Source organism: Teleopsis dalmanni, chromosome 2, assembly GCF_002237135.1.
Source record: "Teleopsis dalmanni isolate 2A chromosome 2, ASM223713v2, whole genome shotgun sequence".
Taxonomy (NCBI): Eukaryota; Metazoa; Arthropoda; class Insecta; order Diptera; family Diopsidae; genus Teleopsis; species Teleopsis dalmanni.
This window is the reverse complement of record NC_051847.1, coordinates 161,741,782-161,762,075: the sequence shown is the minus strand read 5'-3', so window position 1 is coordinate 161,762,075 and position 20,294 is coordinate 161,741,782. Positions and strand designations below refer to the sequence as shown.

General features: G+C 28.1%; 1 protein-coding gene across 1 annotated transcript in view; it reads left to right on the top strand.

Moving 5' to 3' along the window:
* Positions 1–17,689, top strand: part of LOC119677436 (protein timeless homolog) — a 110,535-nt gene extending 92,846 nt beyond the window's left edge. The window contains exons 12-18 of the mRNA XM_038088777.1: positions 8,514–8,597; positions 8,653–8,701; positions 12,290–12,431; positions 12,722–12,927; positions 13,129–13,217; positions 15,627–15,830; positions 15,896–17,689. Coding sequence (XP_037944705.1) covers positions 8,514–8,597; positions 8,653–8,701; positions 12,290–12,431; positions 12,722–12,927; positions 13,129–13,217; positions 15,627–15,830; positions 15,896–17,520 — 2,399 coding nt within the window. The 3' untranslated portion in view covers positions 17,521–17,689. The remainder of the gene's footprint in view (positions 1–8,513; positions 8,598–8,652; positions 8,702–12,289; positions 12,432–12,721; positions 12,928–13,128; positions 13,218–15,626; positions 15,831–15,895) is intronic.
* The last annotated feature ends 2,605 nt before the right edge of the window (positions 17,690–20,294 follow it).

The following is a 20,294-nucleotide window of genomic DNA, read 5'->3' as shown; positions in this document are numbered from 1 at the left end:
ATTTATATCCCGATGCAAAGTGAAACACCATTAAAATGGATGAATAAGTTTCTTGTCAATAATGAGAATTTCCAATAAGTCTCATTATTGGCAAAAAGAGCTTTTGTTTTTATTTCATATGAAACTAGTGTTCTCAAATTAGTTTCCCCACATCTAATATTTTATATTAAATTTTTTTATAAATTCTATAATTATGTAATAAATTCTTTCCACCGTATATTCCTATCAAAAGTAATGATATTAACCAAAAAAAGTATAACAATCATAAAATATTTTTCGTCATTGTTAGGTTAGATTTTTTTGGCGAACCTAAGGATTAACTAAGATCTATTGGCCTGTTGTGTTACCGTATAAAACACACAGAGATTTAAAAATTACCTTGAACCTTAAAATGCGTTTTTGTAGGATATCGTAGCGTAAGCCAAGATCTTCAGAAAAGTAATTCTCTAAAATAGTAAGTCGGCGTCGCGCATATGCTACACAGTAACAAAGCAGATGTGAGGCACTTTCATCGTCCTCTCTACAATTTGATAGTAATGATTAAAACGGATATTTTATCTACTACCATCGTTCCCTAATCGGCGGTAACCCTTGAGCAAACCTACCACAAGACTGATATCTTTACGGAGCATCATAATGAGAGTTACGAATTTTCTTTTTTGTTTTTTATAAGTTTAGTACAGAAAGAACTCATCAAAATAGTTGCATTGTGTCAACTATATGCCTAGATTTTATAAATGTTTTATTGCTAATAGCAGACGGGGTGACCAGGTCGTCTGCCTTACAGTTGTTGACAATATCTCTATAACCGCAAGCACAGACTAGAGAAATGTTTAACTGCGTTGATATCTCACATCTGAACCTTAATCAGAAAAATTGAAAACTATGGGATTGCATGTAGTATATTATAAAATTTTGTTGATCTTTTATATAATTAATATATGGATTACTTTTTTTATGATTCCCTTATTTTCGTATCTAAACCTTCAGTTATCTACTAACTGAAGCTTTATTGCCGTCAATGCCTCATAAATATTTTTATGGCTTCAAACCCTCAGTGTATTACCAAATGACACAGTGAAGTCTAGTCTCCGGAAATTTTTGTCTAGATAGAAGATTATACCTTACAAATTATAATAACTTTATTTTTGTGTCCAAACCTTCAGTTATCTATTAACCGGAGCTTCCTATTAATTTGGAAATTTGGCTTCTATCAATTTGTGCGCGCCTCATGCATTAATAAGATTCGCTTATGAGTGGGGAACGCAGGGCTTCAATTATTGCATTTTATAAATAAATAAATTAAATAATTATATTTTATTATTTCGATTTAATATTATATATCTAAGGAAATTTTATTTACAAAGTAAACGAAATTCGCATTTGGAGCATACCTTAAAGTTTGCATTAGTAAGGATTTTGGCTTCTATTATGTTATATATACATATATACAGAATTCTTGTAAAAAAAATTTAATTATTTTTATAAGTAGAAAATTATTTTTTTAACACTAAGAAAAAATTAATATGTTTTTATGATGCCTTCAAAACTATTCTCTTCTGTCAAGTAATTTTGTGTCATATATAAAAATTTAGTAGATTATTCAGATACTGTACAAAACTTATTCCTAATTTTTGTTTTAAAAAATATATCCTAAACTTTTCAATATCATATTATACATTTGCATAGAGAAGAATAAAGTCATTTTTTTTGTGCATATGAACTAAACCCAAGCTATTTTTTTCTGTGATGAAATTATATTAATAATAAATTCATTAGTTTAAATATTTAATACTTTATTGCTGATTTATTTTTTATTATTTGCTATTTATATTTTTAATAAAAAAACAAAAAAAAAATTTAAAACATTTAAATAAATATGAACATAAATTATTGCAAATAATTGCGGTTGAATTTGACTTGATCGCTTTTCACGTAGATAATTGAAAACAAAACGGAATAAATTTCATTTCATGGAGCATGAAAATTGTAATTATTTTCAATTAATTATATTAAAAGCGCCATTTTAATGCATTATTAAATAATAATCATTTTGAGATGATTTCGCTAGAGTATTGTAGACGATTAATCCGCGATAGCAGAAATGAACCATGCGAATTAACGGGCTGGCCTGCGTGTCCGTGGGTATTTTCGAAGCAACAGGAAGTAGAGTTTTATGGAAAGGCGCCTGTAAATTGCGTGAGCAGATTTTATTTATAACGCAACGATTGCCAATTCAAAACTTAAGCATATGCCCTCTTGTGCATGCATGATAATAAACGCGTATATGTGCACATATATATACATACTTACACGTATATATTTACTACTATCTCTACATAAAAATTTTGGACTGGAATTTCCTTCCGAAAGGTGGCAAAGTAAACTTTAAGAACAGGTATGCTCGCTCATACTATGAAATGGTATTAAAGAAGTCTGTTCTGAGTAGATTTGTGGGTGGTGTTAATGGAGAAGCGTTTGCATTGCAACACATTTTTGTATCTAGTGTTGCATTTTTATTAAAAGCTTCAAATCATTTGTAATCACAATTGTTCATACATAATAACATACGGAAAAAGGAAGCACATATGTCATATAAATATTTCTCCGGCCCTGTTGCTCATATGTGTTGTGTTTTTCTTTTTTATTGCAACGAAAATGAAAAAAAAAAAAACAAAACAATAGACATCGATATTATTATGCGTCTATTCTAAATATGTTTAGCTGGTTGCGTGCAAATTACCTCTATTATTTCCTTTGTTGCTTCTTTGTAATTTTTCCAATTTACCACACCTATCGTTTCCCTTCTTATGCATTTCGATATAAGTATTATATTGTGAGCGCACCCTGTTGAGCTTAACGATGACATGCGATCCCATTCATACTGTTTTTTTTTTTTTTGTTAAAATTTGCTCCAAGTGCAGGGGCATAAACACCCTCAAACCTACATGAGCCTTTTATTACTGAAAAATATACAAAATGAATACTACCGGTAATACCTTCTTATACGAGTATTAATGTCTTTAATAGTTCTAAAAAATTCCTGGGTCTTACTCCTCCCTAAAACTGTTGGAATATCAACAATATGGTGTAATGTGGTGTGGAGTAACGTAAATGGTGAAAGTGTAACATAGCCTTTAAAAGTTGACATTTAAAACGTTCTTCTATTAATATGTTTACATTATTTACATTATTACAGAACGTGCATATCCTTAACATAATTACTTATGTTTTTTTCTGAACAAATTCGCTTACTTTTTACTTGTTTCTGATCAACAAAACAGTATATTCTATTTATTATATATAGACCTTATCTATATAAGGTCTATATAATATATATATACTTATCATATTCTTACAAGTAGAAAATGTAAACGTACTATCATTATGTACCATCATTAAATCAAAGGATATCAATAGTCTTTATTTATGTTAGCGTTTCTTATGGGGTTGTATAAATTAATTTCTAAGTTCCATGAAACTCTAGTTTGATGGTGCAAAATGTTAATTCTTCATATTCTAATAAAAATAAATTATTGTTGTTTAATATACAATATTGAAATTCTGTACAATCATCCAAAAGGTTTTCTTGTCCGGACAGAATTGCTGGTTCTACCAATATCCGTGTAAGAAAGCGTTTACTCTCTTTGGTATATGTACCTAAAAGTCTACATGTATAGGTTAATTTTAATACCTGCAATATAAATCTTATACTTTACTTCTTTAAATCTTTAGTTAAATTACAAAAAAGTAATGACTACTATTAATTCTGAAAATATTCTCACGTTAATTTTGAAAGATGACAAGTCGGTATAAAAAAGAGTTTTAAAAATTTTTAGTATACTGAATAAAGATGGGCACTGAAACATAATTTAAAATATTGATTCCCTGTCCTCCGTAGATCTACAATCACGGCAATAAGCATTAAGGAATATATCAAGTCTCATTGCATGTCTTCCTAATATGCCGGGGTTTATTTGCACCGATACCGTAGTATTGAGTAAATTTCGCTTTAGTTGAAGCAGTTGATTGGTGCGTTTTAATCAAATTTAAACCAAGTCAATCTTAAAGAATAACAAGAATTCATACTACTTAGTTTCTTTTAGTTATCTCCGGGTATTTACTACTTAATAGGCAACTTAGTTGTTGAGTATAAACTGCTTTTAGGGATTATAATATATTTTTTAGTATATAATATTTCTTTGTTATGAACATTATAACAATTAATGTTTTACACATACACACACTGTCAAGAGCAATGGACTTAAAAAGATAGTATCTACTCTGATAGTTAGGGTGCTATAAAGTCATATGCGAAGTCAATTGTTAATTGATGCAGTATCATACATGGTTCAGTAGTTCATCATATACATAATTTGGGAGATATAGAAAAAAAAATTTACTATCGATAGTAACTGCATCTTTAGTACATAAAGGAATTGAGGTTGCTTTAGTGACCCGTAAAAGTATAGTCAAAAACTTGTTTCTAAGGATAACTAATGAGTCAAGAAACGACATGTTCACACACGTGGTTTATTTCATTAAACACTACATTAAGGTTTCTTTTTAAGCAAATTAGTACAATTTTAATCTGAACAGATATCCTCACAGGATATTGTGATGTTTATTATATAGATGAAGGATTACATTCATTTTGTCATGTTTCGATTGGAATACCGGGGCATCAAATCACTTGACCATTCTATCTTTTATTTTCTCTTACTATCAGCTAGAAAGTATCTTACATGTTGCCAATATGTTTCCAACAAAGTTGCTATAATTTGTGAATTCAACAAAATTGAGTTAATGTGTGTTGTTGGTCTTCAAATAAAAGAAGTCAACGGACAGATGTACTTACGTATCCATAACTGATGTGTTGAAATTTTCATTTTCCTAATAAATGAAGCTTAAAGCAATAATTTAAATTTATAATTTAATTGTCTAATAAATTCGAATTAAATTTTAATGTAGTAATAATTAAAATAATTTTCTTTATAAAAAGCATAATCACAAAAATGTGAAAGTAAAGATAATAATTTCATCATACTAAACATAATTTTCTTTTGATGAAAATTTTTTTTTGTTTTTCTTTTATTTTTTGTTTTTAATTTTAACTTCATATAAACAATATTAAGAGAAAAAAATCTGCTGCTGCGTAAATATTTAACAAATGTGACATTTGTAAAGACTATTTGTCAAATGTGGATTTGGTGGTTTTATGAATGTGTTTCTTAAATATGAGCAACACCAGAAAATTATGTGATGATTAATGGATTTTTGTTGCGATCGTAAACAAACATAAAACAGCACGAACACCATCGCAGTTCCATGCGCCCAAAGATTCTATAAGGATACGCAATAAGAAAAACCCCCATGCGAGCCGCAGCGGTGCAGGACACTGTGGCCATAATACACACTTACTAAAAAGTTTAATTTAGATTTATGTGTAGAGTACAATTGGTCCAAATCATGAACGTGGCTAGGGTAGCTTCGAGTGCGACAAAAGTTTCATAAAATAGAATTATGTTTTTTTTTTGCTTCCTTAATCCTGGCACTCGTAAAATGATAACTTATCGAAAAATGAAATACATATATACTATAAAAAAAAAATTAACGTGCCATTTATGAGCTTAAATTGTGACAAATGTTGATAAAAAATATTTCATTGTTTGGTTTTTAAAAACAAATAATATTTGTACTGCAGTTTTTATACTCAAATGTACAACATCTTGAAGTGAAAAAACAAAAACTAACCAATTATTAAAAGCATTTAACGCCTACTATATGAAACAATCTTTCACAGAGTTTTTGCCTGACAGGAAAAACGAAAGTCATCTCCAAATAACAAATCTCTCAAACGCAATCAAATCTGTTCTCCAAGTCAATGGGCAGAGATTCAAAGCCTGTCATTTGTCAATTCCATTCAATACTGACTTAACGGATTACATTGAACGCAATCAATACAACACAATCTCCTACGGATTGGTGCGTATAGTATATACTCCTACATGTGTTTGATTAAATATGCTTGTATTTATTTAGATATTTAGTACTAACTAAATACATTTTTTATAATGAAATAAAAAAAAAATCAAATGAAGTAATCTTTTCAAATCAATCAAATCAACAAATGTGTAAGGAAAATGTTTTTCTTTTTATCTTCACCTGTTTGTATTTATTTTTACCCTAAAATGTTGCTGATTATTTAACCAATAATCTTGTGTTAGCTCTACAGATTTAGATACATATATACTGCATATTTTAATTCTCATTTTCATTTATAAGTATCTGCGGTTCAGAATAAAAGTGAATTAGTTAAAGAGATTTTCCGAACAGTAGTGAAACTACAACAACAAAAACTCATTTTATTTAATTAATTGATTTAATGGATGGATATATTGCCAAATATCCATCATCAGTGGTCTTGGAAATAATTCTTGTATTTAATTACTCGTAAATAATTTTTTGAGACTACAAGTACCAGGAATCGAACTCGTGCCCTGCCATACTTGAAGCTCAGAGTCAGCGCAACTTAATCCACTGATCCAAAGCCGTACATATAAGTTTTGCTTTAAGTATAAATTTTTCTTAAGAAAGCCATCATATAAATATTTATTCTATTAATTTTAGTAACTGAAACTTGTACTTTTGTTAGCAATATTAATTCGCTACTATTTTTCCAATGACTTGCTTCTTTTTTGTAAGATAGTAAAAAAGGCAATTAGTTTTTTTTTTTAGTTATCATTTTTATATTTTTTAATACTTATAATCATTTTTCATTTGTACTTTAACTTAACTGACATTATTGTGTGCATTCAGTTAAAGTAGTCATTTTCATTTTCTTATCCCTGAAAAGCCCACATGCTGACAAAAAGAAATCATAAAATGCCTCATTCCAACTGCTTTAACTATTGATGTATCTTATGCATTGAATGGCTTCCCCTTAATAAAGTAAACAAGAAAAAAAGTCAGCAAAATGTAAATAGTTGACGACTATTCAATTCAATCTTTGTGTTTCCTTTGGCACTTCTTATCTGCAAAATGCAGACATTAGCGCTCTTCCAAAATCTGAATTCAAATTTATTGAAGTGAGGTGGACAGTTTGTTGTGCAAGCAACATTGTAATGTGTGTACCCAAATGTCCGTAGACAAGTTTTGCTGTCCACCCAGATTAGTTATTTACGATGCTTTGGCTACCATAAAAATACAATAGAACAACGATTTCCATAATCCACACAAAAGAAATCAAATATGCAGAATATAAAGAATTTTACACTTGCTGACCATGCAAATATTTTTTAAGAAACTAACTCAATACTATTTATATATATGGGCATGAAAAGGGCAGAGATTTTATTTCAACCTTGACACAACTTCAGCAGTATTATCCTAATAAGACTTTGCAACTTGTATCTTCACTACTTTTATTTTCTATTCAAAATATAATATTCTTTGACTAATACATTTATCTTGCGAATACTTTCAAATTTGATCAGTGCTATATATGTATGAGTTATTTCCAGATTTTAAGAGGTTCTGCAAGTTTTTTTTTATTATTAATTGTCGAATAGCGAAAAATGTCTGTACTGCTATGCTGTATTATGTATAAAAAGTTGATGTTTCTGTGTATACTGTTCGTCTCCATGTTGTCTTTGGATGTCCTCTTCTTCTTGATCAGCCGGGTTCCATTCTAAGGCTGAAGGAGCTATAGTGCTCTTATCTTTTCTAAGAGTATGACCGAGCCAGCCATATTTTCTCTTTCTAATATCATTTATTGGTTATCAGAATAACCAATATCAATTTTTGATATCATTGGTAAGTTTCATAGTTTAATAATCTGATAATATTACACGAAGCAACAACCCAGCTGTTTTGCATAATAATGTTTTAATTGGAAATTGATATTTGTATATTATATTTGTATATGATATTGTATATTGGAAACTGATATAATGAATGAATATTTCGAGTTTTCAATATAAAAAATGCCCCATGAAAGCTATTGTGTGAACGAAATAAATTGTTGAATGTTGTTCCTTTCCAAACTTTTTCCATGTGTACATTATCTCTGATGTTACGATCTAAAAGCAAACCGAGAGAGACCGTTAAACGCCACCATCATAAGCTATGAAGCTTGAAAGTCGTCGAATTATAGTCAAGTAAGTACAATAATTTGAATTGTTCACAAATCAATCAGATCTACCAATTGTGAAATTTTTGTCTTTGGTGAATACAAAATTCGGTAATTCGGTAAAAGTAGGCGCGCAACTGCTTCTTTGCTCTATTGAGCCGAATTTTTTGCTGCGCATCTCTGAAATCTTATACTATTTCGAATTTGTAGGGTATCGCTTTGAAAGTTTACATTGAGTTTCTAATATATATGATGAGGGTTTTTTTTACAAATCAGATATGTACTGAGTACTTTATTAATTATTAACTAATTAATTTTAAATACTTGTAAGAATAACAAATTTTTTTCAATACCAATGCTAAAAAATATCTATTTTTTTCAGTTGAAGATACTGAAAACGCTGAACAGAATGAATTTGTTGATGATGAAAATGATCTTGGTGATGAGGAAAACGATGAATATGAAGGTAAGTAAATATTCCGTTTAAAATATTGAAATTAACATTTATAGTTTTTTTGTAGATAATGGATTAGTTGAAAAAACTTTCAAATTTGAAGATTTTGCAAAAAGGTAAGTCGATATATAAAAAGAAAAGTTGATACAACATTATATTATCGTCTTATGAACAATTGAAATGATTTAATAAAAATATATTGTTATATCAGTAATCTTTTTAATTCAACTAAGCAGTTTACACAACTGAGTTTTAAAACTTTTAAGAATTCTTTGGAAAGTCAGTTTTGTAAGAGTTCTATTAGACATTCAGCCTATTTGTACAACTTCCGAGTTTTTGTTTGTAGAATTCAATACTAGTAAATTATTCCTTCTATTAATTATATCAGCTAAGACCGGAAAGATCGTTGATTGAATTTATTACTATCGTAAAATTTAGTACGATAGAACTTAAAAGTATCGAAAAATCGAAGTATATGTTATAAATGGAGTGGAAATTGTAAAATTTTTCGAATCACAAGTGTTTTCATCTATAAAGTTCATAAAAAGTATTGAAAAGATACATAGAGTGTCTGAATTAAGATAGTGTTAATTTAAAAGATATTAACACTTTTGAGCACAGGCGGCTGAGTGAAAAACAAGAGAACTTTCGACATGGATCATACGAATACAAAAACAAACTTGAAACCATGAATCCATGAATCAAGTTCGGGTTTTCCAACATTTTTCATAAATCATAAATCATATTTTGAGTAAATTGTTAATGTTATTTAAAACCTTTTTAATTCGCGAAAATAAATTATAATTTAAGAAATAAACCTATATAAAAACCAAAATAATATAAAATTTACTTAAATTTAAAATTTAACTTATTAATAATAATTCACTTAAATCTAACATAATACTTTAAAATAAATATGATATTTAATCCTTAAAAATTAACATTTTTTTCATTATAGTCACAAATATATTCTTAATTCTATAATAGTTATCAATCAAATTCGAATTCCACGTTTCCGGTTATTTTGATTAAAACTAGTACGTTTAAGTGAATTCTTAAATATTTTAAAATTCTTTTCCACACAAAGTCGTTTTTTAAATTGTCCATGATTATTAGGTAGATCTCCATTAATTTCGTTTGTATATTCATTAAATGACACAATAAAGCAGTTTTGTCTATATACCGGTACAGCGCCATTAGTTTCATCTTCATCTATTTCCAACTTCCGTTTATTTTTATTTCTGAATTCCATATGTGGGGGCACCACTTCATTATTACTTTCGACCTTTGACTTCTCTGGTTTAAGCTTCATCAAGTCCAATGTAACATAATACATGTTACCATCTGATGGATTCTTCATAACGACTCGCTCAAAGAATTCCCGTTTAATTACATTTCCATATCGGGTTGATAAAATTATCGAATCTGTATAATCGTTAGGCATATTAAAGGCGTCAACAACTGAAATTATAAAAAAATAAATAATGAATTAATTTTATAATTTATATAATATAATATTATAGTTTAAATAATTTTGAATTAATAAATAAAATAAATGTGTATATTTGTATTCATACTTACTTTGTTGTAAAACGTCCATATAATTGAAAGTTGACTCGCACTTGATTTCTTTGACTATTCCGGAATAATTGATTTTTAGACAATATACAGTAGATTTCATGATCTCCATTGCTAAATAAGTCGGTCTTATTAATAAAATCAATTATTTTCAATAATTCAAATGTGATCTTTACTCGAAGTACAAACTTTGAATGCCGTATTGATGAGTTCGCATGTCTATTTATACAATTTTGATCTCTACATGTCAGGTACTGTATCTTTACGGCAATGAATTTGTTTGTCAACAATATCCTATTTTGACCTCGATTGCTAATTATCTGTTTTATTACCTTTTGGATAATAAAAACTAAAAAAACTTGTTGGTTCAAGTAAAGGATTAATAAGTAATAAAAAAATCAAAACAAAGTTTAGGTAGAAAATTTGTAGTTCATTTCTAATGTAAACAATTTTTATGGATGAAATGTAGACAAAGTATTACTAGCTTAGTACATAAATATAGCATTATATATATAACAATGATATTTATATAACAATATAGTGATGACTCGATTTGGATATAGCATATAAACAAAGTAATATATAACATAAATACTTTGTTTTATACTTATTTATTGCTCTTTTTTTATGCAAGATAGCATAAAGTTATAGAGCAGTTATTTTCATTTTGCATTTTTTAGACATTATCCATCTCCAATAGATGGATATGAAAGATGTGATATGAAAGATTTAAAGAATTTGTGGGCTGGGTAAATAATAATGAGTTATTTCTATTTCGCATTTTTTCTCATTATACATTTCGAATAGATGGATATGAAAGATTCCAAGAATTTATGGACTTGGTAAATAATAAGGAAATGCAACAAAAATTAGCTGTTGTATATAAAAATAATATAGATATTTCGGGTATTGCCAAATACTATAATTATAACTATAATTAGTTGTTTTTGGCAATTTTTTCTTTATGTAATTGTTCTTATATGATTTTTAGCAAGTACCATCGGTTTTTGTTATTTTTCAATAATATTTATTCCTAATTTATAATTAATTTTTATTAGAACTATAAATTTTTTTTATATTATTAGAACTATATATAGTTCTATATTATTAGAACTATATTTTTTTTTATCAATACCGTTTAGTAATTAATAATAACTGTAGTTACTTCTATTAAGCATATTATGTTTTATGAGAAGACGCCAGTTTCGATTCTAAATGTGTTGTGATAGTAAGGAAATTTTTTTACCAAGTAAATTCTTGGGTTGACCATAAAGCTGTCAAAAAAATATCTATCATCAATAGTCTTTGAAAAGATTTGTTAGTTTAATTAATAACTTTTGCTGCTGACCCATAATTTAAGCTCAATTGGGCTTTTTAGAAACATGCCGCCACTCCATCCGACCTACCAATAAACAAAAAAATTGTTTTATGGTTTTATGTAATTTATTTACTTAAAGCATTGAATCTTTAGCAAGTCAGGCTTATACTACACTTTTGACTTTTAATCAAATAAATGCTCTGTGATTTTTATGATGCAAATTACTTTATTAGCATTTTGTATATTATATATTGAAAGAATTTAGTATATGACATCTGGCGGTAATTAAATTTGTTTGCAGCCTTTTTATTTGCTCTCGATCCTTTAATGGACTTGTAGTAATTGTTGTTGTGAGTGTTTATTCTCACATAGAGGCACCAAAAACGCGCTGCCCACAAGGGAACTAATTATAGATAAACGTCAAAAGTCATTTTAGTCAAACGTAATCTAATGTAAAAAAGGAATTTATAATGTATAGTAAAAATAAAATGAATAAAATGAAAGGCGAAATTGAAGTTGGCAGCCATTTTTATTGTCGGCTGCCTCTAATCGTTTTGTCCTCCATAGACAAGTATTTTCCTTATTGTGTTCCATTAAAAAAGTTTGGCGCAATTTTGACTTCAAAGCGCAGTTCCAACTGCTGCTTAGCTAATGGAACAATTAAAATGTTTTTATTTCATTGTTTAAGCTACTTTTTATTTTGTCAATTAAAATAAAAGTTAAATTTATTGCCATTGTTAATTTTTCTTGTATTTTCTTTTCCATTTTACTTTGGTTTTATAATTTTAATTTAATTTTATTCTTTCAGACTGTTAAATCCGAAAATAGTACGCGCTTGTACGGTGGTGCTCGCCGACTGGGCACGGATACCAACTACATCCTTGAAGGCAGCTGTTACCATTCTGCACCGCATCGCATATGGTTGCTCATGTTCAGCTATGTTGTTCCAAGTAAGTTGGCGGTATTCAAACTAACTTTTAACAAATTTAAAGATATTTTAGGCTCTTGTCGGATTTAATTAGGACATGAAAAACAACATTGTTTTTAATAAAAAAAAAAAAATAATGAATTTAAGATGTAAAAAGAATTTTCATTTTTAATGAAGTTACACATGTTTAAAATTATTTTCTTTTTAAATTATTATTAAATTTAAACTATTTTAAATAAAACAAACTTTTCAACAACTTTTACAAATATTACATTAACCTTTACTTGTGCGGACCTTACTTTCTCTCTGTAGGCAAAACTTTTTCTTATTTTTCAACAAGTCCTCAATGCAGGTCGTGATGCCCACCAGGAAGAGCTGCGTCGTCTTGCTATCTTCGTTATACGTAAATTTGCTGAAGTCGCCCCCTCAAACCCAAAAATCTATGCGGAATTATTATTTTATAAATCAATTAAAGAGGCAAATGAGTTGGAATCTGGCTATTGTAATGAATACGAATCGTGAGTATCCATGCCAATATTCAATAAAATCTCCCTAGAGACATTTTAAATTAAGAAATCATAATGAAATGAAAATGTGTCTACGGCTGAGATTTTTCGTTCGCTTTAAGTATTCAAAATTAATGATAAATGAATGTTTTCTGCATCAACACCCTCTATTCTGTGTTCAGTTCAGAATTTTAACTAGTTTTATATTTACAGGGGCGCCAAAGGTGTTTGGTCGGAGGAACAAGAAACCGAGCTACGTTTTCTGTTTGAGGAGAATCAACGCAATCCTGAAACTGATAAGGGTAAGTTTAGGTTTGATTTTGTTAAATGTGCATGATACGACGACGAAGCCTTTATTGTGCAAAACGCCCTTTGGGGTTTTTCTGTTCACTCTCATAACCGCAATGATGAATTATTGAAAAGGCAATTGGTTCACGTTGACAGTTTTAATGTTTTAGTTTAGTTTTTTTTATTGTCGGAATTTTATTGTCTTATGAGTGCTTTGATTGTCAGCAATTTAATCATTGGTCTGTTCATTGGTTTTTGTTTGGTTTTTTTCAATTCATGATTAAAGTTTCCTTTTCTTTTTGCTTTAATGTTTTCAATGTTAAAGAATTTCTCAAATAATTAAAACAAATACCACTCACATTTACATAAAAGCGTAGTATAAACATAGTTTTGATATTTTATTTAGCTGGTTAAATATAATTGACAAACTGGATAAGAGAATCCTTAACAGACTATAGGGAGTCTTTATCGATAGAAGGTATTTCTTTTTTATTTCTTCACCAAACAGGATCAAATAACTCTATAGGATTAAATTTAAATATTGATAAACTTTCATTCCATTCTTATTTCACATTTTTAGATATTACCAGATTTATTATCCTAATTATATTTATAAATCTAGTAACTTTAATAAATCCATATTTATTAAGTGATCCAGATAATTTCATTCCAGCTAATCCCTTAGTTACTGCTATTCACATTCGACCGGAATGATATTTTAAATTTGCTTATGCAATTTTACGTTCAATTCCTAATTAACGTGTTAGAGTTTAATAAGATCCATCAATGACTTAATAATAAGGAATTCTGAACCAAATTTTCATTAAAAATTATGTATTTGTTATAAACTATAATAAATTAAAACAACAATATTTTGTCTGAAATCAAATGTATATTCCGTTTGATAATATAGTTGTGATTTTGTTCAAATAATACAAATTTGAACCAATTCTAAACTTAATTTCCAAATACAAGAAATTAATAAAAAAATTTCTCAAATCAATTGTATAAAAAAATATAATAACCGAAATAATTAGTTTAAAAACATTTCTTTACCATAAACAATTTAATAAAGAAACTATTTAAAAGTTAGGCGGATTTGAATAGCAAGGAAAAGACAAGAACAAAAATTTAGTTAATTTATATAAATTTAGCTAACCATGCAACGCTGTTTCGAGTATCGCTACGTACTCATCATCAGTGGGGTTAGAAAATATTTGAATTTCTGTTTAATTAGTTTATAGTCTGTATATAATTTGTTTGGACTTTTTTTTGAAAATTCTTTTAAATTAATTAAATGAATAATTTAACAACTATTTACATATTTATTTTAATACCGTCAAATATTTAGCATCAGTTATCTTTCATATTTGAAAAGTATCTTTGGATTAATTGTCCATATATATAAGACAGTAACTATCAGGCTTTAAACTATATTAAATTATAGTAATATTTTAACAAAATCAAGTAAAACGTCTACTCGTAAAAGATCTTCAGTTATAAAGTCTATATCTCGAAATTGGTTACATTATATAAATTAATTTAAGTATCAATTCTTATCTCAAGTTAACACAACATTTTTTTTTCATTTTTGGACAGGTAATTTCCAGGCACTCTGTATCTCAGTTAATATTTGCTGTATTCAATACGGTAAACCAATATATGTTTGCAAATAAATTTTAAATTTTAAATATTTTAAATTTTTAATATTTAAATATTTTAAATTTTAAATATTAACTAGAATAGCATTATAATTAATAAACATTTAATAAGAATAAGCTTAATAAACATTTAATAAGAAAACGTGGCAATACTATCTCAGTTAAGAGTTAAATTAGTGTAATACCAATTCTTATCACTTTACAATGACTGCTTAGTTATTGTTAAATATACATAATATGACGACAAAGTGTAGTAAATCTCTTAGTTAAGATTAAATTCACTTAACCAAGATAGTTGATGAATCGAATGTAGGAATGGAAAATTAACTCTCTTAGGTGTCATGAAATATTTAAGTCTCATATTCTAAAACATACAGTCTAAGACTCAAATGAAACATTTAATATATACAAAAACATATAAACATATATTTTTATATTTTTCTCACTATAACTTAATGCACAACAATAGAGTTCAGATTTTTAATTAAAAATATTTTTAATTGTATTAAAATTTTGAAAAAAAATCTATTTAATATAATAAAATATAATAGAAATAAATCAATTGTCACCATTTAAAATTTCTGCAAACTATTTCTCTCTATGGAAAAAATGGTCAACCCGTGCACTTTGGCACATTAGGTTATAATACTCAATTGTCTCGTCACTCAATCAATCTACTTGATTAACACTTCCCTTTTACATTTCTGAAGTATTTGCTTTCAATTGCTCTTAATAAACTTGAAACTAATTTTGTGTTTCCAGATGTGATTGATTGGATTTTGGATAACATAGTTGACAAGACACGCACACGACGTGCCATACTAAAGAAACTAAAGGATATGGATTTACAATTTAAAGCTCCAACAAAACGCACGACAGCAAATGCAGCAGCGAAAAAAAATCTTTGGAGACCTGAAGAGGATGAGGAATTGAGAAGTTTGTATGATCAATATAGAACAGAAGAAGGTAAAAAATTTTTAATATACTACTTTTATACTACTAAGAGGATTATGTTACTATTTCCTTTACAGTATGTTTACAGCGTATTTTGGAAGAATTTTCTGATCGGAGAAACAAACAACAAATTATCAAAAGGATGTTACAATTACATATTATAGCTGACAAGTCCGAAATATTACCACCAAAACCTAAAAAGTCAAAATCGAGAAAACAGAAAAATAACGAAAATAGCGATAGTGAAGATGACGGAATAGAATCCATAGCATCTTTGGATAACAAACAAACAACAAAAACAACACGCAAAGTCAAAAACAAGAAGCCCTCCAAACCAAAGCAACGTAAAGTCATCCGCACTCCACTTGATGTTGGAACAATAAGAGCTCTTTTGGAACAAGTTGATAGCGAGAAATATATGGAAGCGGTAGAATGGTTAAAAGAATGTTTAAATGATGCTGCTGATGATACGGACGAACCAGCTGAAGAAGATGATGGCATACCACTAGTCCCGTTACTTCCGATATGTAGAGAAGCGATGGAAGATAAAGATTTCCAAAAAGTACTAATTGCTTTGGGCATACAACCACCGATATTAGGCATTGAAAATTATTGGCGTATACCAATTTATTTAAATTCTGCTGATTTAAAAGCAAGAACAAAAATTCTAGCAGGAGAAGAAATCGAAGTTGAAGCGGTTGAAGTTGAAGAAGATGATAATGAAGAGGAGAGCGGCGAGGAAAGTGCAAGTGGAAATGATGAAAATTATAATGAAGAAAGTGAGGACTATTTTGATACACTAAGAAACAAAATGAACAGCATAATGTTTAATAAAAGTGATGATGAAGAAAAAGAACCTATGAAAAAGAAGCATAAACAGAAAAGAACTTCAAAATTGAAGAATGTTGAGATATCTGAAGATGATTTGGAAACGGTGACTGAAATAGAAATGAAATTAAATAGAAAAAAGAAACATGATTATATATCCAGTGATGAGGAAATTAGTGAACCTATAAAAGTAAAAGCAAAGAAGCCCAATTCAAATAAAAACAAAAAGATAGAAAATAAAAAGAAAGGCTCAGACAATAAATTTGATCAGTTAAAAACTGAACGTAAAAATAAGTTAAAATTATCGGATATGGTTGCTGAAGAAAAGAACAATGATGAAGAAATTGATGAACTCGATTTTAATTCTGAAGATTTCCGAAAGCGCTTATTAGAATTAGGTGATTCTGAAGCTGAATCACTGAACAGTGATGATGATGTTAAAGAAAATGGCAACGAGAAAGCTGTTAACACAAATCGTTCACGAAGAGCTCAAATCATTGATTCAGATAGTGATGAACATGAAATTGAAACGAGTCAACAAAGCACAGATTACAAATATAAAAAGACGGCGAATTTAATTGCTGCTGAGGAAAACGACGAAAACGAAGATAATAGCAATCATAATTTAAAAGATACTTCAGTAGGAATTAATGATAACGACAGTACACTCAAGAATAACAAAAAACGTCAACGGTCAAGTGGAAGTAGAAGTGATGCTGAGAATATTGATAGTAAAAGTGCACAAGACACAGATGACGAAAACGAGTCTGATAACTTCATTGCAAGAAGGAAGTCGGTGGAGACAAAAGCAACCGAAGAAGGACCTGCCAAACGCCGTCGGTTTGCTATCATTGACGATGATGACGATGAGTAGGTTTTTGTTTATTAAACTTATTTTTTATTGCAATGCAACCAATTTGACTTCGACAAATTGGCTGATGTGAATTTGATAGGTTAAGCATACGAACGACTTCTTTTTTATTCTTGTTGATGTTATAAAGTAAAATAAGTAATTTGTGTAATTGACATTAAATTATAATAAAAAAAAATTTTAACGCTAAAAAATAAAATGAAATTGCGAAATATTTAATAAAATTTAAATCAAGTTTCATTTGTGAGTGAAAAAAGTAAAATTTCTTAAGAGATTCTAATTAAGTTTCTATGAAGTTAATATTATTTTTAACAAGTTTAATGAGTACGGTCTTCTAAAATAAATCTGTGACTAGTATAAACGTTTTGTTAATTTTTTAATAATTAAAATATAATTCTGCACATGTATAACATCAATATTAAAGTTGGTATTGTTTTTTTAGAATTTTAACCGAAGTACGTATAGTAATATATAAAAAATACGATCGAAATAAAAGATAAAATCATAAAAAACAAAATAGACTTTAAAATATTTTCGACGTAACAACTCAAAAAATGTAAAACAAATTATATCAATATTAAGGTTTTTGGATTTGAAAATTTACTCAATTTTGTTATTCCTTAAGGGGTTTTTTGCAACTCAATATAAAATTCTTATATAATTATTTTTTTTCCAAATAAAATATTATTATTCTAAACAATATTTATATTTATTTTAATTTTTTTTCGTTATGAGAAAATGTTGAATTTATTTCAGAATGCCGGCGAGATTTACATAAGAAATAACTGTTGTATATAAAATAAATTGAAAATAAAATACTAGAATATAATTCTATATTTGAAATTTTATAAAAATAAAACAACATATAATATAATAATAAAAAAATTATTACTTTCATGCTCCATCTTGTTGGAAACTGAACTAAAAATGTAGGGCTCAATCTGCAGTTGCAATGCTCTGTCTTCTGTAAATATGTCACAACATGAGAATCGTTGGCAGAAGTTTAATTAATTTAAATATATTATTATGCAAACTCTTATTATTTTAAATGCGAGTATACTCTCATGAGCGCATTGTCAGCAGGGAAGAGAGACAGTTACAATTTTATCCAGTACTTGCGCATATTCGATTCTCTTCTACAACAAGTTAAACTTCATAGTTTCCGAATTATGAAGCATAGATGCATGTTTATGCAGCTTGTGCTTCCACTATTTTGAGTTTCATTTAAATATATACGTTTTATTATTTAATCAATGTCATGTTTTTAAATTAATTTTTAAAAAAATTCATACAGAACTAAATAAAAACAAGAATAATATTTAAATTAATTTTTATATCTTATAAGTTTGTAGAAGACCGTAAAGTAAGATTCCTTAATCGTTTTTTTGTGTGGGAAATGATATATGCTCAATATGCTCAATAACTAAAAAAAAACTCTAAACAAATATGTCCACAACGATTTTAATAAAACCCATTTTATTTGTAATTTTTTATTTCAAATATTTTGAAATAAAAAAAAAAGGAAAAGATTTAAATTGTATGCCAATCCTTTTCAAATGAAACATAATAAAAATAAAAATATAAATAACCAACCAAACCGAACTGTCAATTTTGTGGTCATAGTTGCGTAAACAGACCCTCACGCCGTTATTTGAGTTGTCAACACACCTTGAACCTCCGACCTTTAAAAAATAATACGTGTGTGAAATTTTAAATGCTCCACAATCGCAGAAGTAAAAAGGAATTTTCGGTACATTTCTGCTGAGTTGACATTTGGGAAGCAAATATTTCGTAAATTAGTTGATATGATTTAGTTCAAATCTTGGGACAGGAGTTTAGCTATGTGAAGTCAAATAGATAGTTTGTATAAATGACAGCACAATTTGCTCGATGTGAAAACGTACTTTATGATTATTCCTTACCTTTAAATAAGTTCAGCATTCCACAAATATAGGTTTGAATTGCTACTAATGCAAAATAACAGTTTTGAATTCAGAATGTTGTCACTATGAAGTAACTTCATCAAGTTAGTTAGATTCTGGATATCATTTTAGCAAATAAATTTAGTTGAAATTATTTATTGATTTAGATAGAAAAATGGTTTTAAAAATAGCGCAGCTACTTTACTAACAACGAAAATAGGAAATTTAATAATGTACTAAAGTCGCAAGTAAATGGATACGAACTTCGATATATTTGCAACGGTCAAATGGGGTAGTCTTGCTATGGAACCCTTAAGTTTTTTTGTTAAGGAAAAACAATTATCGTGGAAAATGAGGAGTCATACAACATCGAAACGCAAAACATAGCAATATTATATTACAGATCTGTGAATGATAATAATAATTGACTTCATAATAGAATCACTAATTTAGAAACTTCGAGAATATTTGAAAAATTTGAGCCTTGAAAAACGAGAGCAGATGTGGTATACCATTTTCAGCTAGATTTTATTCTAAGGATATAATTTTAGAAATTATATCTTTAAGCTACATTAATATATTTTCATTCTTTTCATTTTTTTCTACAGACTGTTCAATTCGTTGATTGGAAATTTAAATTTTTTAGTTGAAATATGTTAATATGCAGAGAGTAAGTTTTGCGAGTATCTACAAATTTCGAGATAACACATTACTAATTGAATTAAATTTCTCTGGAATATTGGCACAGCGCCTTTGAACTAAAGTATACCATAAGTGGACTTGATTAAAACCAGACAGATCGTCAATTGATTTTTTCACCACAGAAAAATTTATATCTATATAATGTTTTATACG